Here is a 20,253-nt window from a genome sequence, read left to right as displayed (position 1 = left end):
TGGGCTTTGGATGCAGAAGAGTCTCTATCCACTTAAACCCACTGCCTTCTCCTCCTTGATCCAATTTTCCAACCCTGGGCTTTGGATCCAGAGTCTTTACCCACTTAAACCCACTGCCTTCTCGATCCGATTTTCCAACCCTGGGCTTTGGATCCAGAGTCTTTACCCACTTAAACCCACTGCCTTCTCCTTGATCCGATTTTCCAACCCTGGGCTGGATGCAGAAGAGTCTCTACCCACTTAAACCCACTGCCTTCTCCTTGATCCGATTTTCCAACCCGGGCTTGGATGCAGAAGAGTCTCTACCCACTTAACCCACTGCTCTCCTTGATCGATTTTTCCAACCCTGGGCTTTGGATGCAGAAGAGTCTCTACCCACTTAAACCCACTGCCTTCTCCTTGATCGATTTTTCCAACCCGGGGCTTATCCAGATCTCTACACCACTTAAAACCCACTGCCTCTCTCCTCCTTGACCAATTTTTCCAACCCTGGGCTTTGATGCAGAAGAGTCTCACACTTAAACCACGGCCTTCCCCTCTTGATCCAATTTTCCACATGGGCTTGGATGCAGAAGAGTCTCTATCACTTAAACCCACTGCCTGCCCCTCCTTGATCCAATTTTCCAACCCTGGGCTTTGGATGCAGAAGAATCTCTATCCACAAATCCACTGCCTTCTCCTCCTTGATCCGATTTTCCAACCCTGGGCTTTGGATGCAGAAGAGTCTCACCCACTAACCCACTGCCTTCTCCCCTTGATCCGATTTCCAACCTGGGCTTTGGATCAGAGTCTCTACCCACTTAAACCCACAGCCTTCTCCTCCTTGACAACTTTCCAACCTGGGCTTTGGATGCAGAAGAGTCTTACCCACTTAAACCCACTGCCTCTCCTCCTGATCCAATTTGGCAAACACACATACACACACGATAGATAGATAGATAGATAGATAGATAGATAGATAGATAGAGACGAGCAACAGACAGACAGACACGTTTATATATGAATACTCACACACACACATGCATAATATAAAATATATATATATAATATATAAACAATAACACAACAAACATATAGGTATATACACACAACATATTTGTGTGTGTGGTTTGCACGCATGTATATATATCGCATATGAATGTAATTTTGTGTGTGTATATAGAAATATGTATATTTCTAAGGTAATTTTAAAGTAACAACTTTTTTAATTTATGGAAAAACCTCATCTGTAGCTCAAAACCCACGTTAGAAATAATACAGTTTGAGACCCCTTAGTACTGGCTCAGTACTAAGGAATTATGGGAACTGTTGTGTTTGGTGAGACATTTATCCTCCTCTACCAGAGAATGCTGGTGTCATAATAAACACTACCATTCCCAGGATTCCTATCACTGGAGTGATAGCAGTTAATATGGGGAGACACAGAAGAGGACGAATAAGGCTCCTTATTGTCTGGGAGACGCAACAGAAGAGCCTCGAATGCAGACGATTTTCATTGGCTGCCGCCCCTCCAAAAAATCACTCCCCAAATCTCCAAGCCAGAAGGATGACTACTTTGCTGGAGGAACTTCCCCCAGCTTCTCTGGGGTCTTTCTTCCAAGGCAGCCAAGCAGAAGTGCTTTGGGGAGGCAGTTTTCTCTCTCCCTCAACCATCCTTCCCCAAGAATAACAAAAGTAAGAGAGACCGGAAATTACAGGACTCAGAGCTTAGGCTCATAGGCTCATAGGCACTTTAAGCGCCTCCTCATTGGCTCTTTTAAAAAAAACAAAACGCGAAATTTAAAACAAATTAAAAACGGTCAGGTAGTGGGAACGCAGGTACAGGATACATTGGTGCATGTTACTCCGAATTATTGTGACGTCATGATGACATCACTTTGATTGACAGCTGAAACAAGTGAATGTGAACGAAAAAGTAACAGAACCGGTTTAAATATACACCTATTCATTCATGAATAGGAACGAAAGCGGATCATTTACAGTGAATCAATTGGTAAATGAGAACGAAAAAAAGCGATTTGGAACGCGGGATAACACCAGTTGTATTTTGAATCGGTTTAACCGATACCGGTGTATTTTAAACTGTTGTAAATCGCAAGTGAGAACACCCCCAAAGAGGGAAAAGGTGAGGGGAAAGCCAACTACCAGCAGGTCTACTCAGATGCAGCCAAAACAATATCATAGTACAGTTCAAAAACAAAAGATCCAGCTATTGGTACTGGCAATGCACTGACCACTTTTCACACTAAAAAAAACCACATCACAGATGTAGTTGATTTATCCAAAGTTCAGGAAGTTTTATCTTTAGTTTCATTGTGTACAATATGATACGATATAGACTCCTCTCCATCCACTTCCAACCAACTAATCCGACGACTGCTCCAAACAACTCTCCAAAGTAACTCAGCTAACCCTCTCTTGGTCCACTTATTTAGGAGGTTGACTCTGAGTCATTATTCAGTGCCTCATGCCATGTGCTCCTGACTCAGCAGTCTGTGGTTGTCTCATAGAATCATAGAATAGTAGAGCTGGAAAAGACCACAAGGGCCATCAAGTCCAACCCCCTGCTATGCAGGAAATCCAAATCAAAGCATCCCCGACAGATGGCCATCCAGCCTCTGTTTAAAAGAGCTCCAAGGTAGGAGACTGTACTACACTCCGAGCGAGTTTGTTACACTGTCAAACAGCCCTTACTCTCAGGAGGTTCCTCCTAATGTTGAGGTGGAATTTCTTTTCCTGGAGCTTGCATCTATTGCTCCGTGTCTTGTTTCTGGTGCAGCAAAAAACAAGCTTGCTCCCTCCTCAATATGACATGCCTTCAAGTATTTATCAGTTTCATGATATAAGGAATTTCATGAAGTCATGACTGCAATCATGTATATGCTGGGCTGCATCCAAATTTGATTAGATTAGGCCCATTGAAATCAGTGGGATTTGATTTAATCATTGTAGACTAAATTTCCACTGATTTCAATTAATTTGCTTTAGATTTGACTTCAGCTAGTTCAAACCGCTTGGAGTGAATCTCATTGAACATAATAGGATTACTTGGAAGTAAGTCCTTTTAGGCCAGTACTTCTCAAATAGTGGGGCGCGCCCCCCAGGGGGGGCGCGAGGCTCCATAAAGGGGGGCTCGTTTGACCTCGGCAAATACTATTTACAGTCGCACGGGGGGCGCGAAATGTTTTCTTCTTCCTAGCGGGGGCATGACAGAAAATAATTGAGAAGCACTGCTTTAGGCTCTGTAGGCACTCAAAGTATAGATGTTTGTGCCAGAAGTATCCTTGGTATCCTCAAAATAACAAATTTGGATATCGCTAGATTGCCTGTACCAGGTATGTGTATGGTACACATGAGTTTTATTGGAATCAGCGTAGAATTTTGCTGTTGTGAGTCAGCAAATAACCTCCCTATGCATTTAGTCCACTAAGAATTCCTCTGCCTGCTCCTATGTGCTCTTGAGGGGCAGTGGTACAGTATATGATAATGGAGGAACTATAGCTGCCTGGTTTGGTTGCATGCATACGTCACAGGCCTTTCACTGAATATTTGTCTTGCTTTTTCCTTCCCCATAAAGCGTTCCAATTACCTACATCGGCAAGTGCTCCAATTTGCAAGCCAGTATCCCAACGTGAGAGTGACCTCTTGGCGCATGGCAACTATATGGGGAGGAGCAAGCCTGTTATCCACTTACTTGCAAAGCATGCATGATCTTTTGGAAATGAAGGACTGGCAATGGGACTTCTTCATTAACCTCAGTGTTGCTGATTATCCCATCAGGTAGAGTGATGAAACCCCTGTGAATTGGTTTGCTGTTTTCTTCATCCAGCCTGGAGTTATGTTTCGGACATTGGCCAGCCTGAGAGGTCTTAGAATGTATGGCAGTTCAGTAGGGTTCCCAGATGTCTCATTTTGTACAAGAAGTCTTATATTTTGTCGCTAAACAAGCTATCATTTCATGGGATGCCAAATCTTACATTTAGTTCAAATTGCAATGCATATGGAAAGAATGGGCACTGGCTGGACACAACAGACAACCCCCCCCCCCAGCTTTTGCTACACAGCAATGCCCTTCCATTACATACCAAATGCTGGGGAGTCTGTTTGTGCAAGCTCAGCTGAAGCCCACTCTTCCAGCCGTTCCTTATCTCACAATGAGCCAGACATACCAACATGAGATTTTGTGGGATTTGAGTGTTCCCACAAGATTAGAGATCCTCTATCTGTATATAGGCTGCAGAGCTTCTTATTCTCTACCTGCAAACACACATAGCCCATTTGGACACCTGGGTCTTTCTTCACTCTAGGAGCCACTGCATCTGCCTCACTTCTATCCAATATGACCAGTAATAAGTGACTACAGAAACTGTAGTCCAAAGCATTTTGGAAAGTCAAAGCCTTCCCACACATGGGTAGCTGTAATTTATCATGTCTATTCTTGGTCAGAGAGGACAATACTGGGCTGGATGGACAAATTTGATAGATGTCATGCTGCTGAGACTTCAGCTGGGTGAATTTACAAGCATGTGCTTTATATGCATAAAGTCCCTCTTTAAGTTCTTGGCATACTGAATTGAAAAGCCTGGAGGAACCACTGTTGGGAAAACACTTTTAAAGTGAAGACCCATAGCTTTCTGATAGAGCATCTGTTTGACCTGAAAAAGGTCAAAGATCCAAGTCCCTGGCGTCTCCAGTCTAAACAGTTCTGACAGTTGGTGGTGGAAGGCTGTCTATTCAGGACCCTGGAGAACCACTGCCAGTTGGAGTATCATAGGATCATAGAGCTGGAAGAGACCTCAGAACCTTCCGTTCCAACCCCTTTCTGCCATGCAGGAACTCACAATCAAAACATTTCGATAAGATATCCATCCAGCCTCTATTTAAAAACCTAAAAAGAAGTACACTCCACCACACTCTGGGTACATAATACTAATCTAAATGGAGAAATAATGTGACCTGATATAATGCAGCATTTTGCATCCAGGTACTAAACAAGCCACCCTTTTCAGGGGACAAGATAAGTGTAAGTATCAGAGAAATAAAACAGTTCATAAATTGTTTGTGTTTTTAAAAAAATATTTTTAATGTGCTCCAGATGGGCTTGATCGAAACAGGCTGCCAACAAGCTAATGGCTGGTCTTTAAGGAAAGGTCAAACCAAATTGTATGCAAGTCATGGGAGTTGTTTAGAGCTGTCATAAGATAAATTTACTTATTAGCTGTGCTCTGGAGTACAAGCTTCTTTGTGTTCTGCGTGGTAAATTTTCTGGCAAGAAGACGTGTTCTTTTTGTTTGTTCTAAATTGATGTAAACTGTATCCAAAGGTGCCCTAAGGTCTGGATCAAGGAGGTTATTTTGCCCTTTCCATTCCTGCTTTCCCTCAAAAGGGAGGTAGTAGAAAGAGGATGGAAAGAAGCATAAATGCTGGTGGCATCAAGAAAAAGCACGTGTTATAGAAGGATGATGATGACAGTGATTTATATTCTGCCTTTTCCTAATACTAGAACTCAAGTTAGCTTGCAAAAATTAAAACAAACACAGTATAGATTAAAATGGTATGGACCTCAGATCAGTGAGAGAGAGTGCATGTAGATGTTACTGGAGCAGCTCATCTGAATGAGTCTCAGAAGAGCTGCTGGTGCTCAGAATAGGTGCTGGTGTGACAGATTGACCCATATAGATCAGAAGAACCATGGCTCACTGCATGCAAAAGATCCCAGATCCAGTCCCTGGCATCTCCTGGTAAGGCTTCATTTAGTGTAGAGTAGACCAGGGTTCCAGTCCCCACTCAGCAATGGAAACCCACTGGGTAACTTTGAACAAGTCACACTCCCTCAGCCTCAGAGGAAGACAAAGGCAACCCCCTTTGAACAAACCTTGCCAAGAAAATCCTGTGATATGTTCCCCTTAGGCTCGCCATAAGTTTGAAGCAACTTGAAGGCACACAACAAGTAGAGGTGAATGGCTCTTTGCAAATCTGTACATAGATTTCTGTCGAAAAGTTTCTGGATGTTTCTGCCTAGCTTCAGTTTTGTTTTTAAAAATTGTCACTTGGTTTTACAGGTCAAATGATCAACTCGTCACATTCCTATCCAGATATCGAGACATGAACTTCTTGAAGTCACATGGAAGAGACAATGCAAGGTAATGTCGTTTCTTCTACGCCTTGATGGAATGGTTAAAATCAGGGTATTTCATTCTTTCAACTACGGTATTCTTTACTGCATTGTTTATAGGGGTTGGACTGGATGGCCATGCACCACCATGAGCACATGCCCCATTATTTTCTATGGGGCTTGAGCATATGCTCTTTTCCCCATACACAGGGGCATCTGTAACGGATCCCCCACGTATGGGGAGGGTGGACTATACAACCTTGTGACATGTGAATGAGTAGCTGTAGTACCGGCATTTAACCACTGTGCCACCAGGACTCATTCACAGATTCTCTAACCATGACCCTATAACTATTCCTGCTTAATGAGGTTCCCAGATAGCGCCATTAACCTACAAAGATTGAATTGGAGGTAGTTTTTTGTGGGGTATTGAGGCTATGTGGCCATGTTCTGGAAGAGTTTATTCCTCACATTTTGCCAGCATCTGTGGCTGGCATCTTCAGAGAATGCTGGCATGGGAATGAGTAGGGTATATATACTGTGTGACCCTTGCTTGAGAGTTAATCTCTGTGTTAGTCTGTTGTTGAATGGCAAGGTGTCTCAGGGTGTCTATTCAATTAATGATCCATTGTCTGCTTGGAAATCCCCCTGACCATGGGTGGTTTTCATTTGCATTTGCTGGGTCTTGAATCCATAAACACCTGGACAACTTCAACAGCATGATCTAGGCATTTTAACCCTTAAAGTAAAGTTAGGCCACCAGTCCTGAAAACCACTAAAATCAAGACTGATCCCATGCAGATGAAAACTACCCAGTGTCAGGGGGATTTCCCAGCAGACAATGAATTCAGGCAGTGAGTTCCCTTTGGGAAGACAGACAGAATGACATGAGGGCACCTGTACCCACTGCCTCACATTCCCTAACAACTGGTACATAGAGATGATGTTAGAGGTGATACATAGCCATCTTGACTACTAGCCATGGATGGCTCCCACCACCATGAATTTATCCAGCCCCCTTATTAAAGCCATCCAAGTTGGTAGTAGCAGTTCATTCCACAGTTTAATTAAGTGCTCTATAGAGTACTTTTTTATCCTTCTTGAACATCCCACCATTCACCTTCAGTGGATGATGCCATGTTCTAGTATTAGGAGGGAGAAAGAAAAGTTTCTCCTTACCTACATTCTCCATACTGTAGTTTTATATACCTCTGGCATGTCTCTTCATATTCAGCATCATTCCAAACTGAACATCTCACAACACGGAACCCAGTTTCACAGGGGAGTTGCTCCAGTTATTTGATCATTTGGACTCCCAGTTTCACCAAACATAACTGGCAAGGGTCAAGTAGGAAGTAATTGGGGTTGAGAAGCCAATGGAGAAGAAAAGGTGGGTCTTAAATTTGTAGATTAGGAGGCTTTTCGTTGGAAGGCTAGTGTGGTGCAATAAATTAAAAATGAATTAAAAATAAAATAGTGAGATGAGTGAACTGGTTTCTACTTGATTACTGTCAATTTCAGACTGTCAGAATGTGTCATTTTTGGCTTACATATGGAGAATATTGTGCTGTAAAAGCAAATGGGTAGAAGAGGAGAAATAGGAGGCCAGTTAGACACATAAACAGTTTACAGAGCAGATCCTTTGCCATTTGGAAATGTATGGCTTCATTCTGACTGGCAGGCTGTGCATTAGCTGGTGTCCCTGTCGGCCTGCAGAGTTAAATTGGAAAAGCAATAAGAAAAGGTCAGGGAGATGTCTTCTGTTCGACTCTGAATCACCTGCTTCTCAAACCCTGTGGCTGACAAAACACAAACAAGAGAATGAGTTATGACAGCTCTCCATAATGCTGAGCCTAAAATGCCAACCTCAGTTGGAACCAGAACAATTTAAATGAATTAAATCCACAGATCTTCTGATTAATTTAATAATAAAATGTGCTAAAGTGCCACTTGGCTTCTCTTCTGAGGACAAATAGCTTGTGTCTTTAATGGAGGAGCTCAGATCAGAATATATAAACAGTTAATTGCATTTCAGAATGATAGTTGTGATAGATTTTGGCACACTGACTTATGATATAAATTTTTCCCCATTTTAAAATATTTATTGGTAGAATAAAATTAATAAATGTTATTATAATAAATTGATAAAACAAAATATTGGTTAATTCACCTTACAATAATATATAAAAACTTTTACATAATATCCCCCATAAATATTCCCTTTATATTCCATTCTTTGCTACTTTATCTAAATCTAATTCATATTTCTTTTCATCATATACTTTTCATAATTCCCCCCTCCCCCCGTTTTCCCCTTCCCCCAAGTGCTCCCCATCACCAGAGCCTAATATCTTCTTATTACTCTACCTCCAGAATTGTAGCTCTTCCTCTGGTGGTAAGACACCTCCTTCTTTTACTAAAACCTTTTTGTACAAATGTTTTCCATATTGCTTCGAAATCATTTCTCTTGATTATTCCTCTTCTAAATTTAAGTCCACTAGTTATCATTAATTGCTATTTGCCATATCTCTCTATACCAATCTTGTATTTGTAAATCTCCCTAGTCTTTCCACTTTTTTGCTATCATTAATCTCACCGCTGTTAATAAATTTGTAATTAAATCCTTTATAACTTGGGTGCAGTTAGTTTTATCATATAAAGATAATAAAGCTATCTTTGGACAAAATTCTAAATCAATTTTTGTTATTTCTTTTATCTCTTCAAATACAATTTGCCAAAATTTCCTTACAGTTCTACAACCCGACCACATATGCATATAAGTGCCTATCTCTTGACACCCTCTCCAATATAATCTTGAATAATTCTTATTTATATAACTTAACCTTACAGGCGTTAAATACCATTTCCAAATTATTTTATAATAATTCTCCTTTATTCGTATAGAATAAAATGTTAAATGGCATTGATTCCAAATTTTCCCCCATTCATGGACGTTTATTTTTTGTGCTAAGTCCTCCTCCCATGTTGTCCTAAGATAATCTTCTTTCTCGTTATATTTTAATAATAATTTATATATTTCACTTGTGACCCCTTTCAAAGTTTCATTTGCCTCTATACTTTCTCTTTGCCTGATCAAATATTCAAATTTTGTATATTCTCTAATCTCTCCAATATTTTTCTCATAATTTTTTGTCCATTGTTCCAGTTGAATACAATTATACCAAGTTAATTTTGATCCTTGCAATTTCTCCTTTATTTTCCCTTTCTCCCTCTTTATCTTCATCCATTCTTTTATACTATATATTTCTTGACCTTTTACCAATTTCCTTAATTCTTCCTTTAAATTTATTGGAATTTTTTTTAGCATTATAACTGGTGTTAATGGTGAGATGGCTGGTATTAATTTTTCTTTATTTTTTCCCCAAATTTCTAGTATATTCTTTAAAAAGGGGTTTTCTATTTCCTTCATTTCTTTCATAGTAAATTCTTTAAAAAATATATTTTCCAATTTTTCCTCTATTCCTGTTGTTTCCATCTCTAAACAATCTAATTCCCCTTTTTCTATAATTCCATCTGTAATATATCTTATTTGGTTTGCATTATAGTACAGTTTTAAATTTGGGAGACCCAAACCTCCTTCTTTTTGGGGTTTATACCAATATCTTTTATTAATCCTTACTTTTTTATTCCCGTTACAATAATTATTCACTAATACTTGCCAATTTTTAATTTCAACATCTGATATTTGTGTTGGCAACATACTGAACAAAAAGTTGATCTTAGGCAGAGTTTTCATTTTTATTAATGCAATTCTACCGAACCATGATACAGTGGTACCTCGGGATACGAAATACCCAGGTTACGAAATTTCCAGGATACGAAAAAATCCCATTGGAAATAATTGTTCCGGGTTACGAATGTTTTTTGGGTTACGAAAAAATTTTTTGGTGCTTTTCGGCGCTTTTTCGCACAAAATGCGGCTTTTCCCCATTAGCGCCTATGGCAATTCGGCTTACGAAGGCTTTTCGGGTTACGAAAGCGGCCGCGGAACGAATTAATTTCGTAACCCGAGGGAGCAGTGTAGTTTGATATTTTTATATTCTTCTAATTTCCTTTTAATTTCTGTTCTTAATTTTTTATAATTCTGATCCTCTAATTTTTGTAAATTTTTTGTAATTTTTATTCCTAGATATTTAATTGTATCTTTTACCTTTGCCTCTATCTTTTCATTCTTTAAAAATTTCTGTTCTTCCGTTTTTGAATAATTAAACAACATTAGCTCTGATTTATTCCAATTAACTCGTAATCCTGTCATTTCTCCAAACTCCTTTAAATGGTTTTTCACATTATTCATTTTTTCCAAGGGGTCTCTAATTGTTAATAAGGTGTCATCTGCAAATAAACTTATCTTATTCAGTTTTCTCATCCCAGTTCCTTCCAAATTTTCATCCTCCCTAATAATATTTGCTAATATTTCAATAATTATTGCAAATAAAACCAGGGAAAGAGGGCATCCTTGCCTTGTACTTCTAGAAATTGAAATTTGTTCTGTTATTCCATCATTTATTGTTACTACTGCTGTATTATTTAAATATAACTGATCTATCAATCCTCTAAACTTTTCTCCCATACCTAATTTCTTTAACGTTATTTTTAATGCTGGCCATTCCACACAGTCAAAAGCTTTATAAATATCTAATGCCATTATTCCTGCTTTCTGATTTTTTTTCTATTATATTTATTTTATTCAATACTCTTCCTATTAAATTTGACATTTGTCTTCCTTGTACAAATCCACACTGATCATTTTGAATATATTTATATATTCATTCTTTTTGCCATTATGGCTCTTAATATTTTAGTGTCCTGATTTATAAGGGATATAGGTCTATATGAGCCTGGGTCTGACAAATCTTTATCCGGTTTTGGAATCAATATTATCATTGGATGGTCCCATGATGGTGGGATCCTTTCTCCATTTAAAATTTTATTGTATAATACTTCTAATTTAGGTATTAAAACCTTTTTAAAAGTTTTATAATATTCTGGCCCCAATCCATCCATTCTTGGTGATTTCCCTCCTTTTAACTTATCACTTCTTCTATTTCTTTTTTCAAAACCGGTTGTTCCATTATTTCTTTATCCTCTTCCTCTATTTTTATTCTCCAATATTTCTGTATATATTCCTCAATTTTATCCATTGAACTATCCCCTGCTGTATATAGATCTTTATAGTATTCTTCAAATATCCTTATCTTTTCTTTCATCAACATACATTTTTTCCTGTTTTGTCCTTTATAACCCCTATCAAATTTTTCTCTTTCTTCTTTTGTGTTAATCTTGCTTACATTTTTGAATTTTTGTTACTATATTCAAAAAACTCCCTCCGTAAATATATTAAATTTTTCTGGATCTGAGGTATCTCTTTTTGCAGTTTTGCAGAACTGCAATACAAGGCTTAATACCTCTTCTCCAACTAATAGTCTCTGGGCATAAATCATTATAAATTTCAATTGCAGACTACACACTACTTACAAGAATGTTACAAGAAAGGTCAATAAGATACAAATGGGAACCCTTGGAAGGGATATCATTTACGTGGAAACAGAAGCAAATGAAGATAGATACGCCAGAAAAGGCAAGAATCTTCTACAATAGATGGTTTAAGGACGAGGAAGCAAGAAACAGAGAAAGAAAAGAAAAGGAAAGATGGAAATTAGAAGAGAAAGATAAAGAAAGACAAGCCCCAGGAGAGAGAGACGAATAGACGAAAGTAACAGAGGGAAAAGAATTGCAAGAGGAGGAAAAAGGCGCGGCCGGAGGAATTACAGATAAAGAACTGGAATTGGAAATAATTAGAGCGGCACTGGAAGAAGAACGGCAAAGAGAAGAGGAGGAAAGAGAGGGTGAAGAAGAAGGAGAAGAAGGGGGAGAAGAGATATAGAAGTAGAAAAGCAAAATGAAGTTCCTTTCATGGAATGTGAAGGGAATAAACTCAATTTTTAAGAGAAAGAAGATTTTTCATGAACTTGAAAAAGAAAAACATGATATTATTAGTATTCAAGAAACAAGGATAAGGTTACAAGACATTAAATATATCAGAAACCCGAAATTAGGACAAACGTTTATAAGCGCAGACAAGAAAAAGAAAAACGGGGTAGCTATATATGTAAAGAACAACATACCGGCCAAGGAGATTTTAAATGATGAAAATGGAAGATATATAGGAATTGAAACTGAATGGAACGGGAAGAAGACTTTGATACTGAGTGTTTATGGACCATTACAAAATAAAGGAAAATTCTACAAGAAATTGTTAAAACGACTAGACAAACATGAAAACATTGACCAACATATTCTTATGGGGGATTGGAATGGAGTCTTGGAACCTAAATTAGACAGACAATCTAAAAAGAAAATTAAGGATCAACAAGGAAAATTGCCCAATAATTTTTTTACACTACAAGAACACTTTTCACTAATTGACCCCTGGAGATTCAAATTTCAAAAATTAAAGGATTACACATTTTACTCAAACCCACACAATTCGGCCTCGAGAATCAATATGTTCTTTATATCGAAAAAGATAATTCAGGAAATAAAAGACGTTAAGATAAAGATTAATAAGATGTCGGATCACAATCAAATTGTATTGGAATTAAAACAAAGGAAAACAGAATTCAACTGGAAATTAGATGAGAATTTATTAAAAGACGAAAAAATTAAAAATCAGATCAAAGAGCAAATAAAATATTATGTGAAAGAGAATCTAGACCCAAACATGAAAACGAAAGTAATATGGGACACGATGAAGGCGGTGATAAGAGGATTTATAATAAAGAAAAGCTCAGAAAAGAAAAGAAGAAGAAATAATGAAATTACCGTAATATCAGAAAAGATCCAAAAATTAGAGAAAGAATTAATAAAATCCAAGGGCGAAAGCAAAAAATTAATGAAAAGATTGGCAATGTTGAAAAAGGAACTAGAAAGTAAATCAAATGAGGAATTGTGTAAAAATATGAAATTTTTAAAACAGAGACATTTCGAATTTGGGAATAAGATAGGCAGATATCTGGCTAAGAAAGTAAGAAAGAAAAAGGAGAAAAGTATGATATGCGAAATAAAAGAAGATCAAAAGTCGTATACAGAAGTGAAAGAAATTAAAAGAATATTTCTGAACTATTTCCAACAGTTATATGAAAGGCAACCAGCATGTAAGGAGATGGAAAAAAGGATTCAGAAATATCTGGAAGATATCGAAAAATTAAATATAACGGAGGAAATGAAAAAACAACTAAATAGTAAAATAACTAAGACGGAAATCAAACAAGCAATTAATAAAATGAAAAACGGGAAATCGTCCGGTCCAGATGGGTTTTCAGCTGGATTTTATAAAATCTTCAGCCAAGAATTGGAGGATCTTTATCAAAAAACTTTAAATAATATAAGCGAGGAGGGAATCCCAGACACGTGGAAGGAGGCCAACATAGTGTTAATCCCCAAGGAAGACAAGGACAAGACAAATAAACAAAATTATAGGCCGATATCTTTGCTAAATTGTGATTATAAAATCTTTGCAAGTATAATAGCGGAACGGATCAGGAAAATACTCAGAAATTGGATACACCAAAATCAGTGTGGATTCTTACCAAAAAGGCACACAAAACAACATATGAGAACAATTATTAATTTGATCGAATTTTATGAAAAGGACCCAGGGAAAGAAGCGGTGATACTGTTTGCAGACGCCGAAAAAGCTTTTGATAATTTAAATTGGACATTTTTATTAGAACTGTTTAAAAAATTAGATTGGGGAGAGAATATCTTGGCATGGATACAACAAATATATAAGGACCAAAAAGCTAAAATAATAATAAATGGAAGTAAAACCGAAGAATTTAAAATTGAAAAGGGAACAAGACAGGGGTGCCCTCTCTCTCCTCTACTTTTCATCACGTGTTTAGAGATTCTATGCAGGAAAATAAGGACGGAAAAACAAGTAAGAGGCGCACGAATAAAAGGAAATGAAATCAAAATACTGGCTTATGCAGATGACATTGCGTTAGTAACAGAAGATCCATCAAAAAGCATACCAAAAGCAATAGAAATCATTGAACAATATGGAAGATGGGCGGGTTTAAAATTGAATAGAAATAAATCGGCGTTGTTAGTCTTAAACATGGAGGAAGGGAAAAGGAAGAAGCTCCAAGAGGAGATTGGTATACAAATCCAGAAAAAGATAAAGTACCTTGGAATTGAGCTTTCAAATAAAAATTCAGAACTTTTTGAAAATAACTATAAAAAAACATGGAATCATATCAAGATAAAACTAGTAAATTGGGCAAAACTAAAATTATCATTACTGGGGAAAATTTCATTAATTAAGATGAGTGTGCTTCCAAAAATGATATTTTTCTTTCAGAATTTACCCATTATATTAAGCGAAAAAATCTTTAATCAATGGAAAAAGGATATTCAAAAATTTATTTGGAATGGAAGGAAGCCAAGAATAAAATGGAAGAATATGACTGATTTGAGAGAGAGGGGGGGACTTGCATTACCTGATCTTAAACTATATTTCCACGCAAATTGCCTAGAATGGGTTTTAGAATGGATTAAGCTTAAAAATGAAGATCTACTAAATTTGGAGGGATTTAATGTGAATTTTGGCTGGCACGCATATTTATGCTATGGAAAACTCAAACAAAATAAAACCTTTAATGATCATATAATTAGAAGAACATTACTAAAAATATGGGTGAAGTATAAAAAGAAACTATATAGACATCTACCAATATGGACCTCACCGCATGAAGCATTCATGAAAAGAAGTAAATTAATAGGGAAAGGATGGCTCAGATATGAGGATTTAGTGACAAATAAGAATGGGAAGATTGCTATGAAAAGTAAGGAACAATTGGCTCAGGAGGGAATAAACTTAGGATGGTTTATGTATAGACAATTATGGGAAAAATTTAAGGAGGATGTGAGGCATACAGGGATATATACGGAAAAAACCAAATTAGAGACAATAATGCAAAAGAGTGAAAAAGAAAATAGAGGGCTCATTACAAAATTATACAAATTATGTCTTAAGATAGAGCTTGAAGATGAGGTAGTTAAAACAAACATGGTTGAATGGGCAAGAAATATTGGGAGAAATATAAAATTGGAAAATTGGGAAAGAGCATGGGGTAAGGACCTGGATTTTACAGCGTGTATTGATATAAAAGAAAACTTTATAAAGATGTTACACAGATGGCACTTTCCACCGGTAAGATTAGCAAAGATGAATCATATGAATGAAGAAAAATGCTGGAGGTGTAGAAAGGAACAGGGATCATTGTTTCATATGTGGTGGACGTGTCCTATCATCAAAAACTTCTGGAAGGAAGTATACAATATTATAAGAGAAATATATAACTTAAATGTTGTATTAATACCTGAAACCTACTTATTGAATATAATTGAGGACAAAAAGATTAGGAAATGTTTGAAACCGGTTTTGTATCTTATCACAAGGGCAAGAATAGTTATTGCCAAAAATTGGAAGAAACAGGGAAATATAGATATAGAGGAATGGCTAATAAGGGCCTTAGATGTAATCGAGATGGATATGATCACAATGAGACTAAGAGACGAAGAGGAATATGAAAATAGTATTGAAAAGATCTGGAAACCTTTGTTAAAGTTCTGTGAAAAAAGATGGTTCTAAGAGAATTCTATAATTATTAAAAGACTCCTTCTTTCTCTGCTATGTATATTAAAACCTAAGCTTCCGTATGAAATAGACTGAAATAGAGTGAGTGAAATAGTATGGAAAAAGAAAATGAACAGGAGATATAGGGATGGTAAGGTGATGACAACTCTGTAAATAAGTAGACAAAAAGATTGTGGTGTTATAGGATAGTAGAGAACTATTACATAGCCTGGAAAAATTGTAAGCAAAAGCATGTGTAAACAATGTGAAGAGATGAAGCAGGATAGACGACTCTGTGTAGCGGGGAATAAAGCATAGAAGAGCCAGAAGAATGTAAATCCTAACAGGGAAAAGAAATGGGAGGAAATACCGGAAGATAAGAACTATAGAAAAGAGATGTATGTAAGACACTATTTTTTTTTTACAGTTATGACTATTATGAAGAAGATGAAGTATATGAAAAAAGAAAGAGAAATTAGAGAGCAATGTGAGGGGGGGGTAAGAGACAAAAGAGAATATGTGCAAGCAATCCTTTGTTCTTTTTTTTCTCAGAAATGATGTTGTTTTGATGCTTATGTATGTAATAATAATTTTTCTAATAAAAAAAATAAAAAAAATAAATTTCAATTGCAGTGGTTCCATATTTCAATCCCCCTGAGAGTTTCCTGATTTCTTTCATTAACTGATCTTTCTTGTAAAAACTTGTTATTTTCATGATTACATCTCTAGGGGCCAAGCCCCTTTTAACTGTTGATGCTCTGTGTAGTCGTTCCACTTCCTCATCTGCCCAGGTCGTTTGAGGGACAATGCTTTGTAGCCATTTAAGGATTTCTATTTTTAATAATCTGGATGTTTCATTTGGCAACTCAGGAAAGCCACAAATGCGAATATTATACCTTCTGTTACGATCCTGCAAGTCAATAATTTTCCTTTCCAGCTGATCCAATCTTGTAGAATGTTCCAAAGTTATTTTTTGCTGATCTTTCTGTTCACTTTGCAATAATTGTACTTTTTTGTCCACTTGTTCAATCTCTCTTTTAATAATCTGAAAAGATTTATTCATTTCATCCATAATTGTCTTAGTTATAGTTTCTGATAAAATAGCATTATTTTTAATTATCAGCTCATTTATGGTTTCAAAACCTTTGTTTTGGTTTTCAGTGAGAGTTTTTTCTAACCATATCTTTATTTCTTCTTGTTTTGGCTCTGTTCCCGGAACTTCGCCATGTTGTTTGGGTCTAGCTCCATTTTTTCCCACCATCTCCATAGACGTTGTCTTTCTCATCTCTTTATTACAAGTTCCAAGCTTCTCTTGTGAACTTATTCTTTGTAAACCACTATAAGCCTTGTCAGAAGGGTGTTGTTTAGACTCTGTTTTCCAGTTTATCACTGTTTGTTCAAGTTCCCTTTTTTTCTTTTGGCTTTTGGACATCTACCAGCAATCCTGGCGTCTGCTCGGCTGACAAACCTCTAGCCGGCAATGCCGTATTCAAGATTGCTGTTTATTTCTCTTCCGTCCCTTTAAAACTTTAATTAAACACTTCCAATCTTCTCTCTTCCCTTTCCGATATATTTATTTGCAGTTACTCACAGTTTTTTTCCTCATTAGGAGAGATTCTTTAGCTTTTTAGGCTTTTGCTTTCAGGAGCGGACGATCTTAGCTGCTCACACCATCTCTTGTGGCTCCTCCCCCCCGACTTATGATATCAATTTATACAGTGGACCCTTGTTATCCACTGGGGTTTGATTCCAGGAAAAAAGGCTTGATAATGGAGTAGGATAATTCTTCCCCTGGTAGTTGGTGAATTGTTTTGTCCTCAGGAATGACTTCATTAGCTCATAACAAAGATATTCCACATTCTGCTTAAACAATAACATTATACAATCGTAAGAAATCATACTATTACTCAATATCAAAATTACCTTTCTAATCCCATTCACTTACCAGTAAGGAGCTATTACACTCATACAGTATTTTAGTCCCTTCTGTAGTACTTGCAGTTGAAGTGGGTATTATTACCATAACTAGAAAGGTCTCATATCCTAATTGCTATTCAGGGTTTAGGGTATAGGCACATGTTGGTAATCATACTTCAAATTGTAGAGCTAGTCCTCCTTTAAAGTGAAATAACTGCCCTCGCTAACTTCACTATAGGAAATGCTGATATGGAATATTTGTGGTCAAACCGTATGGCTTCACAATGATGCAACTGCAATTGATTATCTTGGGGCCCATTCACATTCAGAAATAACCTGGGCTCCAAAGTGGTTTAAATTGGGGTCGTTCAGACTTGAGCCGGGGTTTTCAGGCCCAAATTAGGGGGTTGCTCACACTTGTGCCTGCGTTTTCTGACCTAGATAGGGGGGATGTGGTGCAAATCCCCCTTAAACTGGGTTTTTTTGACATGGGTTTTCTTTTGGTTATTTTCAAAAGAACCAGTTTTTTTTTTACAGAAGCTGCAAATGGGAACTCAAAACTCTCGATCCCATTTCAGCATCCCACCACCTCCGATCTCCCTGGCCTGCCTCCTCTTCCTTCCCCCCAAAGCAGCCTCCGATCTCCTTGCGTTAATAGGAAATGGCTGCTCCACGAACGCATCAAAGATAGTAGAGGTGAGGGGATGCTTCACTGACGTTTCAGAAGTACGACCGGCTTTCACACATTCGTGCTTCAGGGATGTTTTACCACCGCTTTACTGGCGCTTAGCCCATGGTAAACACCAGTGTGAAAATCTTCTATAGCAAGAGGGGGGCTGCTCCCCTTTTTGGTTTAACAGTGCTGTTTTTATCTCTCTCTCCCTCCCAATCAGGCTCTCTTAGATTCAGCCATCATAATACAGTAGCTGAATGTCATTTTAATGTTTCTTTTTTCTTTTATTTTCTAGGTTTATTAGAAAACAAGGTCTAGATAGGCTTTTTCTGGAATGTGATACCCACATGTGGCGCCTTGGTGACCGGAAAATTCCAGAAGGAATCACAGTCGATGGTGGTTCAGACTGGTTTCTGCTGAATAGGAAATTTGTGGAATATGTCACATTTTCGAACGATGATCTGGTGACAAAGATGAAGAGGTTCTACTCATATACTTTGCTTCCAGCTGAAGTGAGTAAACCGACAATGCTCCCACGGTGAGAGAGAGAAATGCCACAGTGGTCTTTTGCAAATGCCTGAATTACACCTCCAGATTGTCTAATACCATAAGAAATATCTTCCTTTGTTATTTGTTAGAAGCTCTCCTGTATTAAATATATTGATTTCCTTAAATGATATGAAATTCTCTGCAGTCTTGACCTCTCCACATTTGAAGCTTTAGGTAATGAACATGAGTGCCCCTCACACCTAAGGACTGGAGCATGGCTTTGGCGCAGCTTCCGGACTCTTAGGACGCATGCATCATTTAAACAGCATACCTCCAAAGTGACCCGAAGCAGCTTTATTTTGACCTGTCTGTACGGACTCTGAGATTGTAATACTTGGAACATATCATAAGAATACACAACTCACTAGAAAGGGCAATCATGTTTGGTAAGCTCAAAGGAAGCAGGAAAAGAGGAAGACTGCATGTGTATCTACACCAGCCAACATAATCTGGTTGCAATCTGGAGTAATCTGCTATAGGACTGTTCTGGAACTACTACAAAAATGCCACATATACTGACAGTAATGCAAAGCTGCCTTGCTGTCCAGATGGTCGGCTGGGCCGACAGCACGTTAGCACTAGTGCCCTGTCCTCCTTGGTGCTATTGCCCCTGCCTCACCAGCCCAGCAGGAACTTGGCAGAGCCTTGCTGATAATGTTGCTTCTGGTGAGGTCAGAACGGGTGACCCAGCCATGTCATCAACAAATTGAGAAAGGAACGAGACAAGGTTGTCCACTTTCTTCATTGTCATTTATCTTGACCTTAGAAATTAGACCTCTTCTCTTTCTTACTAAGTGCTGCCCCTCCATTGCTCCCAGTGTCCACTCAAAAGAAAGCCAACAATCAGGACTTAATAGCAGTACTCCCAAGGACGTAGCCGGGGGGGGGGGGGTGGGGGGGTCGGAACCCCCCCTATCAGGCCCTGGGGGCGTTCAAGCTCCTTCCTCCCCCCTCCCCTCCATTAAAACCACGGCGAGGGAACAGAGGAAAGACAAAACAAAAGTTCCTCTTGTCCCTCTCCGTGGCTTTAATGGAGGGGGGAGGGAGGAGGAAGAGAGGGAGGGGGAGAGAGACAGACAGAGAGAGAGAGAGGGAGAGGGAGTCCCTATGATTCGCTTTCGTTTCCTTCAGAGTCCGGCTTCCACTCCTCCTCCTCCTCCTCCCCCCCTTCCTCCCTCAGGGAGAACTGAAGAAAAGAAAGAAAAGGTGACTTCTAACTTTTAGCTGTTATATCCATGTGCAATATAGTACAATCATAATAATAATCCCTTACCCAAAATGCTGAGGATTAGATGTATTTTGGATTTTGGAGTTTTTCAGATTTTGGTATATTTATAT

General features: G+C 38.0%; 2 protein-coding genes across 8 annotated transcripts in view; both read left to right on the top strand.

The window, feature by feature from the left end:
* The window catches only part of ABCC6 (ATP binding cassette subfamily C member 6), a 337,990-nt gene that overhangs the window by 176,130 nt on the left and 141,607 nt on the right, over positions 1–20,253 (top strand). The gene's annotated exons all lie outside the window — the stretch shown is intronic.
* The window catches only part of XYLT1 (xylosyltransferase 1), a 179,801-nt gene that overhangs the window by 137,549 nt on the left and 21,999 nt on the right, over positions 1–20,253 (top strand). For all 3 annotated transcript variants that reach the window (XM_042437345.1, XM_042437343.1, XM_042437346.1), the window contains 3 exons: positions 3,578–3,780; positions 6,063–6,143; positions 18,662–18,878. In XM_042437345.1, coding sequence (XP_042293279.1) covers positions 3,578–3,780; positions 6,063–6,143; positions 18,662–18,878 — 501 coding nt within the window. The remainder of the gene's footprint in view (positions 1–3,577; positions 3,781–6,062; positions 6,144–18,661; positions 18,879–20,253) is intronic.

Source organism: Sceloporus undulatus, chromosome 8, assembly GCF_019175285.1.
Source record: "Sceloporus undulatus isolate JIND9_A2432 ecotype Alabama chromosome 8, SceUnd_v1.1, whole genome shotgun sequence".
Taxonomy (NCBI): Eukaryota; Metazoa; Chordata; class Lepidosauria; order Squamata; family Phrynosomatidae; genus Sceloporus; species Sceloporus undulatus.
This window is presented reverse-complemented; position numbering and strand designations above follow the sequence as displayed.